Consider the following 21,730-nt stretch of genomic DNA (forward strand, 5'->3'; position numbering starts at 1 on the left):
ACCAGATGGCAGAGAGAAATGTGTGGATGCCAAAAAACGCCGCACATTCTGGCCAAACCCTCGTCTCTGTCAGCTCAGCCTCATCAAACGCTCAACTTGGCAAGACTTTGCATCTTAGTATTAGTCAATTAAGGATTTTTATAAAGTGCATTTCTTTCTTTTTTTTTTTTTTACTGATTCCTTTAAAAAAAGAAACGAGACTCTTATTGTCAATCAAATCCTTTACAGGACAAAAACCAAAAACTTGTTGGCCCGTCTCTTAACACCGACAAACTTCTTCTCCGGTCTGTCTTTGGCAAACAGAACAACTCCATTCCCTCTTGCTGTAAACATAAATCTTTGAAATTGGTTGCAAATAGACTCTCATTAAAATAAAGAAGCTTAATAAATTAGAATAGCTGATCATTATTTTCATCAACTTTTATTCCATGAAGAGTTAGTTGGATCAAATTGTCCTTTGCTCTGATACACACATCAGAACCTTCACTTAAGCCCGGCTCACTCTGCAGGATAATCGGGCCAATTTGAGCTCTGATTCTTCCTTCCCGACAATCGCAGGGTCGCTCCCGACTCGAGGCTGCTCGGACCCGATCATCTGCTCAGATTCTCTCGTAGTGTGAGCGGCACAAAGATCCAATCTTAACGTTCGATCTGCCCGGCGATCGTCGGGGACGCCCGGTTTTATTTCAAACATGTTTGATATTTAGAATTTAAAATCTTGACGTTTACATCATGAAAGGGTCCGGCAGAAGTTGTCCGTGACTACAATATAATAACGAGAGACAAGGGAGGACTGTAGTCATGGCGACCAGTGGCAAGACGCAACCTGGTGTTTTTTTAGTTTTTTAGTTTTCAGTACAGATCATCAGTGCAGCACTTTTCTGAAACTTGTATCCATATATCTACTTTTCTACATCCTAAAACTACTTCCACTTCCTTCTCTTTCACCAACCGCCGTCCGTTGGCGTTTTCAAATGAAACTTTATTAACAATTGTCAACGCTCCGTCCCGATTTCCCTCGTACAGTGTGAGCTCTCTGGCCGTGCCCGATCCAGTAGACGTCGCCCTTGAGCACCAGGACTAAACCAAAACAAACTGCTGTTTGGCCACACCTCCTCTATTCTGAAGCCTCCGCTCTCCTCCAGCGACACACCTCCAACCCCTCTTTACTCTCTCGTTCATATGAATGAGTTATGAATTAGAACGCACCATAACTAAGCACCGGCGGGGGAAAAAAAGACCATTTCCTCAAGATGGTGCTACGGCCTGCGATGTTGTGTTTGCATGCTAATGTTAGCACACTTTGGTTTACTCAAAGCTTCACATTGCACACAACTTGACACGAAATGGCCGTGATCTAAAGACACTCACATCATGACATCCAAATAAGCAGTGAGTAGACTATGTTCTTCTTCTTTTTTCTGGTCCTTGACTCAAACAGCTTTATATGCTAGGCTGTCCCGTCCATGTAAACATGATGTAAACACAGCTCTGACAACAATACAGCTTTCTAAAGCACCGAAACATTTCAGGTGTTACTCATTTCTAGGACTAACTAATGACGGGGCTTAGTCTGTTTTCTTTTAAATCTTCATTAATGATACAAACAAAGAACATTACCATCTTTCCGTAAAACTGTCAGCCCTACAGTAAACAGAGAAAATGACTTAAAGGTATCTGAAAAGAGCTCAAAATGGTACAACTGTGTTCATTTTGGTCCATTATAGAGTATATACTCCTAATGTATTTTAGGGAGCCCCTTATGTGCATGCTTTTAAATGAAACCTGATGTATAACTGTGACTGCAGGTTTTGTCTTTTCTTAGTTTCACCTCTTTGGTGTTCAGCTTGGAGAGCAGCATTTAGATGAAAAACACGGGCATTAGAATAAATAGGATGTTGTTTAGCTTCAGCAAGGATGGACCCATTCTCTATTAAAAAGGAACCATGTAAGGTGATTGTGCAAAATGTAAGCTATAAAGTATGTCGCTTTTCTCAATATTGAGCCTGTTGTTGTGGTTTTTTAACAATGAAAGTAGCGTCTGCATTAGCCTATCATGTACTCCTCTGTGCGTCCACACAGCACGTTTACATTTTGTTAATTTCAAGTGGCTGATAATGTGTTCGGCCTACACATTAGAGTCCTACATACAGACTTTAAAGCAGAAAAAAAGAACTGATGGCATGTGAATGAAGCCTGTTTTTTTCCCCCTCTGTGTTCCCAAAAATTCAGCTCTCAAATTAAGTGCAGGTATGGAAATAAAATGAATAATAGGTGAGAGAGTGAGGAAGAGAATGTTCACTGACAGGTAAAGTGAGGCAGAGGGGAATTTAGGCCAGCAGAGACTTAGGGATACATGGGGAATTAGATCCAGTTTCACCTTTTATGAGTCATGAGTTTTATCCATTAGCATGACTCGGGTTTATAAAAATTCATAATGACACTTTGGCCTCCCTCCGTTGCTAGTCCTTGACCGTTTACACCGGGTGATTTCTCCAAATAAGGGCGTGTGAATGGTTTTGATTCCAAAGCCTTTTTCTGCACACATTTAAAGACATTGTGTTTTTATGTTTGACATCTTGAATCACTATCAGGTCCGTACTACAAAGAAACATCCGGATTGATTCATGTCGCGATAGCATTTTTCCTAAACAGATCCCTGCGGAACCTCCAAAGTTAACATGCGATGTCTGGTCAGGATGTTTTTTTTTCCTGCAACATGAGGGCACTGATCTGTACATGACACAGATGAAACTGCACTACGGTATTAGAGACCTTTTCTCTTGGCCTACTCTTCTCTCCCTCTGCCCAATTTTCTCCATTCGAGTCATACTGTAGTTTTTGTTCACCGTGTTGGCAAGAGTCAATGACCCTCTGCTTAAGTTCCTCTCCTTCTCCATCTCCTGCTCCTGACAACCTGTTACTCACTCACCAGACAGACACGAACCCTGAGTCACAAGACACACACACACACATGCACACCAGTGAGGCCAGTGAAGGGTAAACAATCCCCACACTGACCAGTCAGGCCTGGGCTTCCTGGAGAGATGTTTGGCCAATGCCCTGGAACTCCAGCTTTATCAGACTCTGTCAGGCACCGATGGACTGTGTGTGTGTGTGTGTGTGTGTGTGTGTGTGTGTGTGTGTGTGTGTGTGTGTGTGTACAGTGTCAAGGAATGGTTCGAAAGGATAATACACAGATACCAACCGTTCTCACTTGTAAGCTGGCAAATATGGCAGCTTGGTCAGAGGCCCAGAGTGTCAAAATATGAAGCTCTAGGTACCTCACCAGCGTCGCTTCTGGAGTCGTATTTCAATCTTACTGTCTGATGTGGTGTTGTTATCATGTGATGTAGTTTAAAGAGCTCTTAGGTGGAGTTTGGGAGTGAAAAAGAGGATTCAAACAAACACAGGACTTTGATCAAGGGGATGAATTTTCACTGATTTCAAAGTTCTTAAAATGTTTTAAATGTATATTTCTTAGGCCGCCGGTGGCCTAGTGGTCAGTTCGCATGCCACTGGCACCCCAGGCGTCCTGGAATTTTTCTGGCTAAGTACAATAGCACTGATTTCAAAAACATATTTCTATTCCATGGACGGTCTAGTTAGTTGAGTTAAGAGTCGAATAAACTGCTTTATGACACAATTTATACCACAAACACTGTCGAAGGCATTGCTCCTGCATTACATTTTCTATTTTTAAAAAGGTTTTCATATTGGTACTGTAATTGTGTGAGGCCCTTTGAATTGCCTTGTTGATGAAATGTTCTATATAAATAAAAGGTAATTATTGGAAAATGTATCTTCCAATATCGATATGAAGCTGTAATACCTCCACATCTGTCTCACAGCTTAAATCTTGTCTAATGTGATGATGAGAAGATGAAGGTGGAGAAATAACTCTACAATATAGGACACCAATTCAGTAGCCTTGCTCCATTGATGGTAGTTAGTACGAGGCATTAGGAGAGTGGTGCATTCTGTCTGATACATATTTTTTACATAGAAAACACAAGCTGCTAATGTGTTTTATTCTAAAGGGACCGAACAGCTTAAAAAAAAAGATGCAGAACCGACCTGCTGCTGACACATCGCGAGGGAGACATTAAGCCAGACTTTGTGCTGAAGTGGGCTTCAATGAATGTGAGTGCATACTGCAGCCTGTGTCCTCGCCTTCATGTGTGTGGGACTCATTTGCATGTGTCTGTGTGTGCAGGCGGATCGATGTAACTGAGACCCCTCCAGCCGTAGCCGGGAGGGGGGGGGAGCTGGCTGTCTCTGCAAACACGAGAGCATGGTAATTGAGGCATCAAGCCATTCCCTCTTTGTCTCTATGCAAAACATGAAGAGCAAGTTAATGGTCCAGCAGCGAGGAACAATGGAGGCCGCTTTCAATGAATGCAGCGATGGAATAAAAAGGGAGAGAACGATAAGCATTGCTATTCAGTACGGGGCTGAGCGTGAGGCCATGATGCTGCTTTTCCTGAAAGCGACAAGTACATTTAAATACTTATGTGTGTACTGAGTTCGCACATTTTATACACATATATAACCGGGTGTTTTCTGAAGCAGTGTACAAATCCACACCGGTATATCCCTATATGTGACAGACCGTCGTCTCAGTTTGTTTGGAGCCGATGCGAGTGAAAAGAACCAATTTCTACACCCGGTTGACTCCATCATTCCACTGTTTGTGTGGATCTGGGAATTTGTCTGGAGGTCTCTATATCACAATCCCTCCTTTTATAGAGGCAGGCGTGGAGAAGCTACTCTATCAGGCAGAGAGGTGGCAACAAAGTAGATCTGTGTGTGTGTGTCTTTGCATGAGGGGGAAAAAAAAGAGAGATTGCATACAAACTAAGCAAACAAATGCTCTCACAATGCATCTATAAAATCTACTTGGATGGGTATCAATTGGATGCCATGCAACTGAGAGGGGGAAAAAAAACGATTGTTTGCTGGACATGTGTTTGAATATATATGTGTGGGGGATGGGGGGGGGGAGTGGATATGTGCTAAATCGAGTGTGTGTTTCTGTGTGGGCGTGTGTGAGGTGAGCTGGCAGAAGTATGGAATTGGACGGGAGTCAAAGAGCAAAAGTGGTTGGAACAGGAAGCAGGATTGCACCGTCTCCTCCCCTCCTTTATCCGCTCGGCTGAGTAAAACATGCACGTATATGGCAAGATACACTCAGTGCAATAAACAGGGCAATAAAGCTGGCATTTAAAAGCACCTGAGATGACACAGAATGGCAGCACTAAAGTGAAACAATGACTGAATTATGTGGTCGGGCGACTGATTGTGCGATTGGGTATGACTCTTTGGCGTCATAAACTTCAATGACAAATTCATTAAAGTGATACTTACCACAAAGATGGACGAAAAAAAAGGTTTCGTGGTTTACAAACTGTGACAAATGAGCGAGGTTCTGCAGATTTATTTACCATTTGCGTCCACAGCCTTTTCTCAAAGTACTTCCTACGTTCTTTATGACTGTTTTCCATTTTTCATTGCTAATTGATCCCATAAATAAAGATTTAAACGTCTAGACTTTTGGCATTTGGCTGTCGTAACAGTTAAGTCTGGCAGGTTTTTCTTTTTCTTTTGTTTACGTCTACGTTATTTCATTGGTACCCAACCTGAGGTCTGGGCCAACCTGGAGGGGGTCGCCAAACATCTCAGAATGAGAGCCAATAAAATTGATGTAAATGTTGACAGCAACGTACCACATTGTTGGTGGTGGGTGGTCAGTTTTCTTGAGCCCTATTCTGACTGCCATTTCAAGAAACAATATTTACGTCGCCGCTGTGACGTTTTGCCTTCAGGATAAATGTTATGGAGGCGTACAAAGTGGTCCCCCCCACTGTGCCATCCTCGAAGGTCGTAACATGGGCGTTACAGGAACGAGACAAGATCGACAAGCCAGCGGGGGAGCTAAGCGCTGTGTGTGTGTGTTCATGTCTGACTGTGTGTGTGTGTTTGGAGCTCCTGCTATACCTTGCTGTCTCCTGCTTTCGCAACACCCTAAGGGCAAAGTGAATCCACAGACTGGGACACCGACATTAGCCCGTTGCGGAATCAATATGACTGTCTTAAGGCGTAATGATGGTGGAGCTTTGTTACGGCATGTTTTGGAATTGAACTATGAAAAGGGCTTAAGATACAAGCAGGGGCTCCAAGGAAACGGGTTTGGAACAAGTGGTTTATGTTTCCTTCTTTATCACATTGAATGACTGGAAGCATTGATTTGAACATTTGTAATTTCCCCATAGCCAATAGCTTAGTAAGACAAATTTGTAAACACTAATTAGTAAGTTTATTTTTGGTTTCCAAGGGGGCATTATCAATTGAAGCAGACCAAAACACCTCTGGACCCTATTACCCATTAATACAACGCAATGTGAAGAACTGGTGGGCTTAAATACCATGATTATTTTAATGCTCAAACAATATCGGGGTCTACATAATTTATTTTTAAAAGTGGAAAAAGATTATTAAATTGTCTTTTCTTTGAATTCAAAGCATCTCTTAGAAAGTGCTGTTTGTCCAACCAGAAGCCCAACAACCAAAGGCTCTTCATTACCATGTCTTTAATGACAAAGATAACGGCAAATTCTCGTCATCAAGACGCTGGAAACAACAAATGTTTGACATCAATTCTTGAAGAATGAATGAAACAATGAATCACTCATCGATATAGTTTGAGATGATGTGATTATCCATTAATAGTTGCTGCTTTAGAGATTTGGAATAAGAAGACTTAGAGAGAAACATTTTCCATTTGTATGTTACATAACACTATAGATTAGTTAAAACAGACAAAATAACAGGTTCATAAGGTCCATATTGGCAGCAGCCATCTTGGTTGTGTACAAAAGACCTCAAGATGGTCCGAAATTGTATTGGACCAACCCCATTATAGATAAACGGTTGTGATTGGCCCAACTGAAATCAAATCAGGGCAAAAGGAAATCTATCTGGAGGAGAGGAGGCCCAAACATTTTGGCCACAGCACATGAAACATGAGCTCACAATGCTAAAAAACACTGAGCTCAAAAGGTTCCTCTTAAGAACCTGCTGAAATACTGCTGTTCTTCTCTTTGGTAGCAGTTTGATAGTTACCTCAACTCAGATGTAGAAGTGTTGCGACAATGCTGTAATTACTGGAACATGTCCAACAATGTCCTCTTATCACCCGAGGCTGCGAATATCATTTAAAGTTTGCAGAGATGTTTCTTCAAATTGTCCAACTTAAAAAGTTTTAAACATAAGACGTATTGGCCTGCTTCAACCAATTCTACAGATGGTCATTACAATTTCCCCACTTTGCGTTGGAAAAATGACCCAAATTGAGGCATTATAGTGGCCTCAGTGTACCAGGCTGCCACTTAAAATCAGAAGCTTCACCCCACTGATTGCTGCAGTCTGAATGGTCTCCACAAAATGCTGAAAAACTGAAAAGAATCTTGATTTAATAACACGGAGCAGTGCCCTGAAGAGAGAGGTCACACTAGTAGCAACTCCAATGTCATTCATTCAAATTCAATACTTTAAGGACATTCAGTGAAATGACATGTTTAGGAAATCTGCTCTTGATGTGAAAAGTAAAAAAGGTTGTGACCCCTTTAAGGCAAACTTGTGCATGAGTTGAAATGTGTGAGATGTCATATTTAACTTCTATCATATCTCTTTAATGTTTTCAATGCCCAATTTCCTTAGTGAGATGTAATTAGACAGCAAATAATTCTGCATGTCTCACATAAAAAAACAAACATAAAGGGGGGTTTTGATTTGGCCACTGCATATTAAACGATGGCAGTAAATCCCTTTAGGAGTGAATACTCCTGTCAATGGATTACTGTAATCTGGATTATAACAGGGTCGCTTGTGACAGTCGATTGAATATGCGATTGAGTCCATGATTGAGTGTTTGTACACATGTGCATGTCAGCGCAACATGCTAAGGGTCTTAAAAGCTGAGTGTGATCAAATGAGCTATAGGATGCTTATAGTGGGTAGAGTATTATTCTGTAGTTGTATGTGTGTTTATGTCTGTAAGTGTGTATTCACCTCCTCCAGATGAGCAGTCCAACCCCCATAGAGAGCAGCATTATCAGGGCGGCCACAGACACGACCACGATGATCACCACCGGGCTCTGCTCGCTGGACGCCAGGGCCACTGGAAACGACAAACACATAATCAGAACACACTGAAGAAAAAAACACAGAAGTGGACTTTGTTTCTTGGTTTTCTAAAAAGGGACGCAAATGTGAAAGTCATTTTAACCTGAATTCTTTCAAAAGCCTGCCCCCGGGGGTGTGTTCAACAAAGCAAGATTAGAGGGTAAGCTGCGTCTGTTCAGCCTTAAGTCAGAGTTTTTTCATGTCAAGGAGCTGGCTCTCTTCTAACCTGGCCAGATCACCATGGTAACTTACTCCAAACTCATGACCTAGACCAGACCAAAGTATGGAAATTGGTGTGGTTGCTGTAGAGGTGCCAGTTCACTCTCTACAGAGGTTTCCTTAAACTACGCACTGATCCTCCAACAGCTCAGGGCGCGTCCCCTGTGTGCAGCCCCCTCAATCTTTATCAATGAGTGTACAAAGGTCCTGTTTGTGCATGTGTGTGTATATTGGGCTTTTGTGATTGGAGCATGCATTTCAATAACTTCAGTGTAAAACTGAATTTCGCCTCTGGATATAATAAAGTCTGAACAAACAAATTATTTGTCTGCTGCCACTTCCAAGGTCAAGAATTTCACAGATCTACACAACCACTTGCTGTCCTGAGACATGGAAGAACAGGCAGCAACAATTGGCAATCTACCCAAAGTCGAATAATAATTATCAGAGCCACATTTGCCAAAGGACAAACATTGTTTTTGTATTTTTTATTGTAGCTGTGCATGTGCCAACTTTTACTGCTGGCCTCCGAAGCAAACACACTTATAAAGTCATACTTGCCTTATGCATTATTCACTTGACTGAATCATGTGCTTAGAGTCAGTTAGAGAGTAGCAAAGTGTAAAAACTGTTGAAATCCTTTTTGCATGCTTGCATTTGGTGCGTGGCCACCGGAGGCTGCTCGCTTGCTGCCCTGTCAGACTTAAGGTCAGTCGACACTTGATCTCGCCCCAGGCAACTACAGCATGCTGAATATGCATCAACCCGAAAAGTTATGCCTCTCGCCCTAAAATGTGCATCCAGAGCTGCTTAAAAAAATAAAAGAAATAGCCTTTGTGTAGAAGCTGATCTTATGGAACTCTGGAGGATAGGGTCTGCCGGGGCAGCTCTCAGGTGGGTTGAACTGTATAAACAGTGTTAGCAGCTAGCTTGGTTGGATACTCCGTTTTGTTGGCTGCCGGGTGTAATTTAATTCCAGATTATGGTCACCTTTCAAGTACTTTTGGTGAAATATTATATTCACTGCTCCAAATCAATGTGCTAGCTAAGCATCAGCACCTAAAATGATTAAACGTAGACAACAAGAATGCAGACAAAGCCTCCGCTAATGATTTATACATCTTACAACTACAAAGAAGATGTTTGGAAACTATGACAACTGTGGCTACAAAGTCGTTAGCCTCTACTGGAGTATTGAACAAAGCCTCCATTGCATTGGAATCTTGGGTATGGTAATGGATTTTTCAGGAAGTAGTCAGACCCAAACAGATCTCGATTTTGAAAGAAATTTGTATAATGAAATCTTAATCTTACCTACATCAAAAGATCATTGTGGATAATGTCCTTGGAGGTGTCCATTATCAGGAATTAAGGTACAATGCAGAGGCAACTGGAGGAGGTGAACTTGGCAAGTTCATGCCAAGTTCAAGGCAAGAGAGTCTGAACTAAACTATTGGATGGCACATGGGACACAGTATCAAATTTCACAAAGAAGAACCGTTTCACAGCTTCCCGGTAAAATCTCTAATCTTCACACATATTCTTAAACACAGTTACACCCCATTCGCTGTGTCTCTTCCTCTAACACTTTGCCTCACTGTGTGGGCTGGCCAGGTGCCTGTACACACAAACCCTCCATCCCAATCTGCCCGAGAGAGAGGGGAGAGAGCGAGGAGGAAACGTGAGGAGGCGTAAAAACGGCTACTCACACTCGCCAAGAGTCTGCAGCTCCAGGGGAGCGCTGTACGCTCCGTAGTCGATAGGCGGCGGAGAGGAAGAGGAGGAGGACGAAGAAGAAGAGGAAGAAGAGGTAGAGGAGGACGAGGCGGAGGCAGAGGAGGAGGACGAGAGAGGGGAGGAGGACAGGGGCGAGGAAGGCGCCGGCGTGGAGAAAGGGCGGATGAGGAAGACGTATGTGGTGCCGGCTTTGAGGTTGTTGACGCTGATGCGCGTCGCGGCGGTCTTCACAGTAGAATAACTCTGATCCTTTTGTTCCTGCGGAGACAGAAAGTGAAAAATAGAAGGAGTGAGAGAGTGAGGAAGCAAAGAAAGACAAGCAAACAGGAGGAGGAAAGAGAAGGAGCGAGACGAGTAGGTGGAATCCATTTGTGAGATGTTCATTTTCCAAAAAGGCACAGTTTGTAACGCTCGAGGGAGACATGCGAGACATTTTTGGTAACCAAATCAAGAGCTTTTTGTGTTTTTTTATTCATTGATTCAGTGGAACAGCCTTTTTTTTAGAAGAATCCCAGAAAGTTTTGAAGACAGATTGCCAGGACGACCTGAGGAGTTTGACTTCTTAAACCTTCTGTCAACACAGAAGTATCAGTCTGTGCTTCTGCAAATCAATCCTGAGTCGATTCATTAGAGAGGAAAATAAACCAAAGACGTTCCTTATCTGTTTTTTTCCCTCTCTGAGTATGACTCACACCTTACACAATAAAGGAAAGGGAGCAGATGACACACATTAACATCGTCACTCCATTTGTTGTCTCATATGTTTGTTCTTTCAGCACAATCTGATTGGCAGCTTTGCTCAGGGTTAAACAAACATGCATGTCATCCATGTGTGTTTGCATGTTTATCAGATCACTCACACGCTGACATTGAGCTCTGTTTAACTGATCTACTCATCTGATCAATCTGACATACATGCAGAGAAAACATCCCACCAGCATGGTTAAAGCAAACAGAAGGGAGTTTTTGATTAAGCATTTGGTCGTGAGGATCTGGAGCTGCACGCAAAATCTTTATTACGTTCTTAATAAACGTCCAAAAATAGCACAACAGGATGAGGGAGTATAGAGAGCAGGGGAGTCAAAGTGTGATTTAATAAAGTAGGTGAGGAATAAAAGAGGGTTCAATCGGGAAGGGAAGGAGCAGAATGCAGAGAAAATAACACTGAATTCTGATAAAATACTAGTGGGAGAAAAACAACAACAGAGTCAGAGATGACGCTTTGTAATATCAAGAAATGAATAAGCACTGATTTAGTCATTACTGTCGTCAACAATGTGCTGTTTCTTTGTGGACCAGAAGAAGGAAAAAACAACCTGATGGTGTTGTAAGATGTTTGACCATTTGAACCTCCCAATAGAAATGTGTTAGTTAGTGCTTATGTGTATTTTTGTTTATTGTGATGTCATTGATTGGACGATCTTCAAATGACTCTACAAACAAAGGATTTTGTAAAACAAAAGACCGTGATAATTAATCAAAACCTTGAAATTATTTAATGAATAGAGAAAAATACAAAAGTCAGACATGTTTTCGAACAGAATTCTTACAGGGTTTTTTTTAAGGAATGCAAGTTTAGAGACACAACATTGTTAACCTCAATAGAAATATGTCTTCAATGATGACATTTTTTTAAGGAATTCAAATGTTGCACGTCTCTTAATTGGGCCAACCGAAAGGTTATGAATGTTTTGGGCGTTATGCTGGAGCTATTGTGTGTTTATGTGGAGGGTATTTGATGAATGATAAAGCAAACAATCTGTCTTCTGCCTTTGACATGGTATGTAACATAACAATGTATTAGAAAAAACTTACAACGTAATAATGTGAAAGACAGAAGATTTAGCTTTTATTTGTAAAACAGAAGAACTAAGGGGGCTACAGGGGTCTGCAGGGGTTAGTGCTGCCGCCTCACAGCAAGAAGTTTGCTGGTTTGAATATCCGACCTGACAGGGGCCTTTCTGTGTACATTCTCCCACGTTCTCCCCGTGCATGTGTGGGGTTTCTCTGGGTATTCCTGCTTTCTCTCAAAGACGTGCTCGTTAGGTGATGGTGGCTCTAAATTTTGCGTATGAGTTATTGTTGTTGTTTGTCTCTGAGTGACAGCTGTGGGTAACCTCGTGTTCTTGCCCAATGACAGCAGGGATTGGCCTGGGACGAGCAATATGGCTGGATGGATGGACAGACCAATGGATGGATGGATGGAAGGATGGATAAATGGACGGATTGATGGATGGATAGATGGATGGATAAATGGAAGGATGGATGGATGTATGGATTGATGGATGGATAAATGGATGGATGGATGGATGGATTGATGGACGCCTGGATGGAAGGATGGATAAATGGATGGATGGATGGATGGATGGATAAATGGAAGGATGGATGGATGTATGGATTGATGGATGGATAAATGGATGGATGGATTGATGGATGGATGGATGGATGGATAAATGGAAGGATGGATGGATGTATGGATTGATGGATGGATAGATGGATGGATGGATGGATAAATGGATAAATGGATAAATGGATGGATGGATGGATGGATTGATGGACGCCTGGATGGAAGGATGGATAAATGGATGGATTGATGGACGCCTGGATGGAAGGATGGATAAATGGATGGACGGATGGATGGATGGATAAATGGAAGGATGGATGGATGTATGGATAAATGGATGGATGGATGTATGAATGGATGGATGGTTGGATGGATGGATGGATGGATGGACGAATGAATGCCAGAACAAAGGCTTTGGCTATTCCATAAAAGATCAGTTAAACCAGTGTGTCATATAAAAAACAAATCTCCTACAGCTCGTCAGGGTTTGTGAACACAACATAATGATGTCGTCAACATTTGTACATGATTCCACCAAAAACTAACGTCTTAGCTTTTAGATTTAAAAACAACGATTACTTAAGTTACTAAAGTATATTTCGGATTGCTTAGATTAAAATCAAGCCAAAGACTTGTCGGCCCTGCAGCCATGTGTTATTATTCAACAGTCTCTCATGAACAGACTCACAGAACAACGATTAGACCTTCATTTCTTCTCTTCTCTTCTCTCCTCATTTCTTAATCTATCCATTCTAATCTGAGTATCACTTGAAGCTTTGGCACTAATGCCTTTATTACGTTCATGCCAATAGAGAATATTGAATTCATGAATAATTTCATAAATACCTCGAGGTATTATGTGTACTGTAAAAATGCATCCCGTTTCAAAAGAAAGAAAAAAGGCGTTACAACGAGTAAGCTCCACCATATTTCCTCGGACTTTAATAGTCTCTCTGCTGCAGTATAGTGGAATTTCATTTTCATTTCATGGCCCGTCAACAAATTCTCTGTCTCACTCTCATGGCTTCCCCATCTATCCCTATCTCTCTTTCCATTTATCTGCTTCCCCTCATCCAGCTTCTCTTCTCATAAAGCACCTTCATTTATTTCGTTCTCTCACCCTGCTCTTACAAGCATCTTTCCTTCGACTCATCTTCTTTCTCATATGTCCCTAATCCCCTCTGTACTCGTTTCTTTCAATCATGTATCACACAGGGGTCTCGTTCTTTCAAAATGTCTCACTTTGTGTACCTCATTCCTACCCTATTTTCTTTCCCCTCAAGAAGAAGGAGTGGATCAGTGAGGAGCAGGTCTTTATTAAATATGGTGTAGCATATAGAGACGAGGTAGAGGTGTGAAAGTGGGTGAGAGCGTGACACAGCCAAATACGAAAAAAGAAAGGAAAAAAAGCCGTCTGGCGTCGTCAGAAAATGCAGCGACTGAAAGAGGCGGAGAGGCGTGAGCGTGACAGCTATGGTTTTACGTGCATGACAGATTTACTGTGAGAACTACGACCGCTGATGGGGACGGCCACAATCTGACTAAGTGCCGTGTTAAATGGGTGTGATAGGGCCAATGAAATTACAGTGTGTTTTCAGCAACGCAGAGGAGAATGTGGCTATAATATGGACTCGGGGTTAATAGGACTTTGAAATGCACCAAAGTACCTCGATTTCAAACCATATCTTCACTGTTCTCAAGTGGTGGGTGGGGATCCAAAAGTCCAATTGAGTTGCAAATGTGTACTAGGAAAAAAAATAGTTGCAAAAAGTCAATGAAGCGATTTTAAAACACGTTTTCTTTTGTTCTGTCAATTTTTCTTCCGTCTTTGGTCCACACTGTCACGTTTTTCATTAAGTATGAGTGGTTAAAAAGTGTCAGAACTTTGGGTCACAAAGTAGTAGTTGTTGGTGGTTTAAGAACTAACTGATGTAGACCGCATGAAAGGATTGTAAAAACACTTCAGCTGACTAGTTCCAAAGTGAGAGAGCAACGTTTGGTTTATCACCTCAATTAGTTGACAAGTTTTCTTTGAGCTATTTTCAATCAAGTATGGGGTTCTAATGTCTTGTACGGCGGCACATTGTGCTTTTTTTTCTTTTAAGATTTATTTCTGGGCTATTTGGGCCTTTATGGTAGAGACGGGTCAGTGGTTAGAGTCAGAAATCAGGGAGAGAGAGAGAGAGTGGGGAATGACATGCAGGACAGGAGGCAGAGGTCGGATTTGTACCCGGGCCACCTGATTGGAGGACTTCAGCCTCCGTACATGGCACATCACATTCTGCTTTTATTTACATTCTTCACGATGCCTCAACTTTTTTGGAAACATGGCTGTATAATCATACCAAAGGGGTAAACTCCCAAACACTTAACATATTCTTGTTACTTTCCATTAACCAGTCGTTTGCTATTTCCTGGATTCTCACACATTTATCTCCGGACATATTTTTCCTTCTGCTTTTAGTCAACTGGAGAAAAAAAACTTGGGCTAAGCATAAAAGTCTTGATAAGATGAAGAAGACAGAAAAGAAATCAAAGATTTGGGGAGATTATGATGCAACAGTGGATTTACCTTCTCGTAGTATTTGACCTCGTATTCGGTGCGGCTGCTGTTCGGGTGGGACGGCTCCCTCCACACCAAGGTTAGGCTCTTCTGCTCGATCTTCTCCGCTCGCAGCTCGCTGATCAGAGAGGGAGCTGCAAAGAGAGGAGAGTAGAGTAGGAGGGATACGTTTAGGGATTGCAGTCTCATTCAATATAAATACAACAAGGAGATCACCACCGTCAGAAACAATCTTTACTCTGCTGCATTTCCAGTTTTCACTCAAAATTTGACAGTGCAGACAAAGGTCAAGGGGGGGAAACGGAGAACTCTCGTAGAAGGAGAATGTTAAAACTGTATTTATAATGTAAACTCTACTGTATCGTAAAATGTAAGAGGAGAGAGAGAGAGAGAGAGAGAGAGAGAGAGAGAGAGAGAGAGAGAGAGAGAGAGAGAGGACAGGTAGGAGAGAGGGGACAGATTAATTATTGAAGCAGACAGCTTCATTGCACTCTGTGAATGGACAAACACTGCTTCAGGTTTCTTTGTCTGAGTGTGTGTGTCTTGGTCGGTACATCGAGACTGACAATAGATCAATACAGATATGGATTGACTGACAAGTCCGCATCGACACAAAGCTAACGGATGAAGACGCTTCCTAATCTGAACTCCCCGAGTCTCTCAATTAAAAAACTGACCTCAGAACTTCTTTTTCTCTGACTCAATCTTGGAAGAGCCGCGGTGAAATTCAACCTGACGGATATTTCATCTCTTATTGATCACATCAGGGAACCAAACAGAAAGATGAATTATCCGCACGGAGCTGTCCAAACCAAATCAAGACGCCCAGGCCTAAAGCAAAGCAATCACATTAAAGAGCACTTCTTTGTTTCTCCGTCAACAAAAAGACAGGCAGCACATTGTATGATAATCAGCCAGCGCCCACCCACTGTTGCTTAAGTTATAATTATGTTGTGTATAATGAAGTAGCAAAAAGGGACTGTCAATCACGAGTACTTAGAAACATAAAGGGGGTGCAGTTAGACGAGTGAAAGGGCTTTTATGTTTGGGTGGAGCCGTGTCATTAAGGCCATTAGGGGACGGATTAGTAAGGGGAGAAAATGTTGATTTATGTCATTTTTTTGTACTACATAATCATATTTAACCGTCTTTGAAAACTTCCACATCGAAATAAAGGAATCTTCAGGATTTTCTAAAACCCCTTTTCAGATATTTCCTCCAAGCAGTATGAATGGATGGATGGATGGATGGACGGATGGATGGATGGATGGATGGATGGATGGATGGATGGATGGACGGATGGATAGACGGACGGATGGATGGACGGATGGATGGATGGACAGACGGATGGATGGATGGATGGACGGATGGATGGACAGATGGATGGATGGATGGATGGATGGACGGACGGATGGATGGATGGACAGACGGATGGATGGATGGATGGACGGATGGATGGACGGACGGATGGACGGACGGATGGACAGATGGATGGACGGATGGACGGATGGATGGATGGACGGACGGATGGATGGATGGATGGACGGATGGATGGACGGACGGATGGACGGACGGATGGACAGATGGATGGACGGATGGACGGATGGATGGATGGACGGACGGATGGATGGACGGACGGATGGATGGATGGATGGACGGACGGATGGACAGATGGATGGACGGATGGACGGATGGATGGACGGATGGATGGACGGACGGATGGACAGATGGATGGACGGATGGATGGATGGATGGACGGACGGATGGACAGATGGATGGACGGATGGACAGATGGATGGACGGATGGATGGACGGATGGACAGATGGATGGACGGACGGACGGATGGATGGACGGACGGATGGACAGATGGATGGATGGATGGACGGATGGATGGACAGACGGATGGACAGACAGACAGACAGACGGATGGACGGACGGACGGATGGATGGATGGATAAATGGAAGGATGGATGGATGGATGATGGACGGACGGATGGATGGACGGACGGATGGCTGGATGGACAGACAGATGGATGGACGGATGGATGGATGAATTTCAGATATTTCCTCCAGTTTCTTACCATCCATGTTTCAATATCTGTTTATTATTATAAGACCTTTAAAGACATTTTAAGGATCCTTGGGAACGCTACAGGAGTAGATTTGTTTTGATGCAACATTTCCTTCCTGAGATGGATGCCAATATTTGGACTTTAATTGGTCAATATGGAGTTTATCAACCACAATTGAGTGATTAAAAAAACAACTTTAAATTGGTTGAAAACAAAGAATTGCTGACATTTCGTTAACTTTGAGGTCAGGGCCAAAGAAACAGAGTTGATGACAGTTTTCTGCTTTTATATCAACGCTGCGTGTAGTTCAACACATTCACATAATAAATTGAAAAGCGAAGAAGAACATACTGGCCAAAAAGAAAACATGATGAAGCGGTTTCATTACATACACGGAGCTCTCACAGATCGCTCGTTATACAGTCTAGGGTTGTGTCGTGGTGACAGGATATAAATATCATCATCCTGATGGTACTTTCCTGAATATTTCCTGATGCACATCAGCTCCCCCCATACTCACATAAACAATGTATGAAGGGGGCTGGGGGAAAACAATCTGTGTATAGTCGCAGTGAATAATTTGACTGTGTGAATTCACAAACGTTCAAATTTTCAAGAACGTTTTAAGGAGTTTTGTGCATGTGTGAAAGCACAAATAGACTAACAAAGCAGAAATGTCAGTCAGGACAGAAACACAATGCCTATCCATCCAAATATGGACATTTCCTGTTCTCAAACACACCAGGATGGCAAAAACAAATGGGTGACATTAGGGTGGCCTCTTTGTTTTTTACAGTGTATGGTCGGCCATCTTTTCTCATTCTAACCGTACTCCCTTCAATCAGATGACTGCTCCTTTTTCCTCACTTCCTCTTCCTCTCTTTCCTGACCTTTACCCACCATTCATCTTATTCCTGCCACAGTAATGAACACGTTCTGCCTGTCACTCGAGTCGCACACGAGCCAAACTATGATACACACAAAAACAGTCCACACATCCACACAAAACAAACAAAAGACTCGGTGCGGTTCCTTCATTGCTCCTCTCATACAGCAGGATATTACAGTCATTTTAGGCGGCAGATCAAAGACACACTCGATGCGTCTGTCTCTCTCTCTCTTTCGCTGTCAATCTCCTTCTGTGTGTTTTTTTTTTTGATGTCTCTGGAAATACAGGTATTTTTCCATTATTCATGGTGACTTCTGCGGTATCAGAGAGGAGGGGTGGGTGTGTTTCTGTGTTTGTTTGGATCTGTGTGTGCCTCCATGAGCGCTGATTTTATGCCTACCCAATCAAGCTGAATAGAAGAAGAGAATACAGACAGCATAATGAACCTGCATGAGTGAGTGTGTGTGTGTGTGTGTGTGTGTGTGTGTGTGTGTGTGTGTGTGGTTGTCTCTTAGCTCCTGATTCATATTTAAAAAAGGGGGGATTTTGTAGACATGTAACAATTCAACATGATATTTTTATTCAAAGACTTTCAAATCTGTTGGATTCAGTGACAGTCTCGTTTCAACGGGTGATTTATTTTTGTTATTTTCAAAACTGAATTACAAAAAATACTTAACGTTACTAAAATAAAAAATGATAACGATGAAGTCATATAGTTATGACACCTGATCAGATTTTCTTTCTGGCTTTTCCTTGATCTTTTAAGTGAAGTTACTTGAATGTATTCATATTTAATTCAATTAATTCTTATTCATTGAATTAATGTGTCTCTAGTCTGTCTACAAACCCCCCAATGATGAGTCAAGTCCATCCTCTCTGTCTTTTGCCTGCTCCACTTTTCAGAAAATGTGTGCTCAAACAGGCCGTTTGGAGATTTTCCCTTCATGACATCACAAAGGGCAGTAGCCCCTCCCCCAGGTGGGTGACACTCCCACAGCTAGGTGTTTGTTCTGCCCTCTGAGTCTGCCTTCTAATCGTCAACAATAGGACATGGAGCGAGAAAGCCGAGTACACCCAAGCCCTTCCAGAGAGGGGGCGTGGTCAAACACAGCACATTTACATATTTAAAGATACAGACACAGAAACAGCCTGTTCTGAGCAGGGCTGAACTAGAGGGGTTTATAGGCATGATCAAATACAGGATCAGAGTGGATTTAGAACAAGAAACTTCACACACATGTTTTAGGGAGCTCTGAGATTTATATAAACTTGTTAAAAAGGAGGATAATATGTGACCTTTAAACCAGAATGTGTTTAATCTTATGTAAAAAAAAAAGGGAGTGAGTCAGGACCTAAACAATCTCATTAGATGCCATTTAGTAAGTATAAACACTGATTTAAAGCTTTAAGTTATTCTTATTTTGATCTCAGGTACATTGAATGTAACATAAATGATACTGATGTTACATAAATGATAAATGATGATGTGGTCTGGGTAGCTTCAGGCGGTAAACGAAGAAAAATGCTAATGCACAGAATACAGGAATGTAAATAAACACTCACAGATAAATGATTCTTAATGATAAATGACTCTGTGAAGGCATTCATTAGAAGGTTTAGAGGAAGCAAACTGCAGCCATGCTCGTTAGAAAGTAAAGCAATTACTCCCACAGCATTAAAGAAATTGAGAAAGAGAGAAAAAAAAGAACAAACACAGGTGGTAAAATGATGGTTTAGAAGAAAAGGAACACAGACTTTCAAAGCGTTTGCCTTCCAAAACAGAAAGAGGAAGCGAGTGTAACACTCCAGACCAGGAACACAATGTCAACCCGCTGCACCATCTACTCCTGCAGCTACGCTTTCCTTCTTTCTGTTCTGAATTATGCATATGCCTCCAGACTCCACATCACACAGCTCAATCTGACACATAAAACACAGGTGTGCACGGTGTCTCTATGAATACACAATCACACAGAAGCTCCAGAAGGTTTAACAAAAATATATAGAAAGTTATACAAAAGGTTAAGCTGTATTTCCACCTCTGCAGCTGAACTGAAGAGGGCTATAACATCTGACACAGTGGCAATGTGCAAACTGTTCGAACTCAACAAATTCTGAACACACAGGATATTATTGTGATTTAAATGTGTGGTAAAATCGCAGGTTCGTCACTGTTTGACCTCTCACACTTGAAGCTAGGACTCTGAAGACGGCCAGGTCAATCCTGGCTGACTGCAGTCATCCTTTGTCCAAGTTGCTTCTGATTGGCCGCAGATTCAGCCTGCCAGCAGCATACAGGACAAAGAAACTAAGGAATGAATTTGTCCCTGCTGCCCTTGCCATTTTAAACAACTATCTGTGTTGCTTTTTCATCTGTTTTTTTTTTACATATTGAATTTATTGTCCATTGTCCAGTCTTTCAAAAAGACTACAGGTCTCATTTTTACCAAGTGCGGTTAATATGTTAAACAACAATTAGCTATTTGTTGCTCTTTTTTGCACTCGAATTGCACATTTGCACACCTCCACTTTGCACTTTAATAACTTGGATTTCCATTCTGGTATGGGCTCATGACTGATTTTATTTTTTTTATTTTTTAAAATTCGTTTTGGTTTATGTTTTATGGTGATGCTGTCCTTGTGTTTCTTGTCTTCTGTGTGCTCCTGTTGCAATGCAAATTTCCCCTTGTGGGACAAAAATAAAAAAAATCTGAATCTGAATTGGACTTTTACTTTTTAGTGTCCTTATGTTGTATGCTGATAGTTAGCTGGATGTTTGTTTGTTTTTACTGCTGAGTGCGAGACATATTGCCCTCTCACAGGGATAATAAAGACAACCTTGAACCTGAAATATGTACATTAACACTAAGTTTGAACTTTTATTTTCAAGTGGTAGGGACATTTCCCAAGGTCTGCAGAGGTCTGTGCTGAATTACTTTAAAAAAAATTAAAAGGAATTGGGAAGTCAGAAAAAGATATGGAACAAGGGTTTCATGTTGAGAACAGGACATGCAAGAATGTTGTGCTGAGCCTTAAATGCTAACACCGATCCAGAGAAAAAACGGAAGTTGACAAACTGCCATTACTGCGGTGACCTCTTCCTACAACATTAGTGCGATTAAATGCTGTGTGTGAAGAAGTGAAAAAAAATCCTCTTTCTGTGTGTTTTATTAATTGTAAAACTATGCCACGGGGTTCGGGAAGAACTTGTGCAGTTCTCGGCTGCTCCAACAACAGCGGCAAACTTCAAGTTTGGAAAAAAAAACCGAGTGCTCAGAACACAAACATTTACTTCACGAAGAGTGTCCCTGCTTGAGACCGTATGGTTTACATAGATTCCCCGGGCGGTCGGAAGACGTAGCTGTGCGCCAGCAGTGGATCAAGAATATCAACAGAAATGAATTTTGTTCCCAATGAAAACAGCACGGTAGGTTTTCGTTTACACTGGAGACTATTTTGCAACTGCCTAGCATGGTTAAACGAGTAGCATTGTCTAGCTAGCTAATGGCTAGGCTAACGTTAGCATTACTGTGGGCTGGGATGTTCACTCAAGTTGAATTACTGTGAAATATGTCAGCGTCCACAAACCGTCTGTTGGAATCAGTCTATAAGACCCAACAGAAAATATTGCGCGTCTAGGATTCAACACACCAAAGCAACGAGCATGGCAGAAAACGGTGGGTAGTGTTGGGTTTGGCGTCGTTTATTCAAGAGGAGG

The 21,730-nt window shown here is 42.0% G+C and overlaps 1 protein-coding gene across 2 annotated transcripts in view; it reads right to left on the bottom strand.

The window, feature by feature from the left end:
* The window catches only part of LOC132990657 (ephrin type-A receptor 7-like), a 177,899-nt gene that overhangs the window by 26,972 nt on the left and 129,197 nt on the right, over nucleotides 1-21,730 (bottom strand). For both annotated transcript variants that reach the window (XM_061059009.1, XM_061059010.1), the window contains exons 6-8: nucleotides 15,057-15,181; nucleotides 10,113-10,398; nucleotides 8,071-8,179 (exon numbers count right to left, since the gene is read on the bottom strand). In XM_061059009.1, the coding sequence (XP_060914992.1) occupies nucleotides 8,071-8,179; nucleotides 10,113-10,398; nucleotides 15,057-15,181 (520 nt within the window). The remainder of the gene's footprint in view (nucleotides 1-8,070; nucleotides 8,180-10,112; nucleotides 10,399-15,056; nucleotides 15,182-21,730) is intronic.

Source organism: Labrus mixtus, chromosome 16, assembly GCF_963584025.1.
Source record: "Labrus mixtus chromosome 16, fLabMix1.1, whole genome shotgun sequence".
Taxonomy (NCBI): domain Eukaryota; kingdom Metazoa; phylum Chordata; class Actinopteri; order Labriformes; family Labridae; genus Labrus; species Labrus mixtus.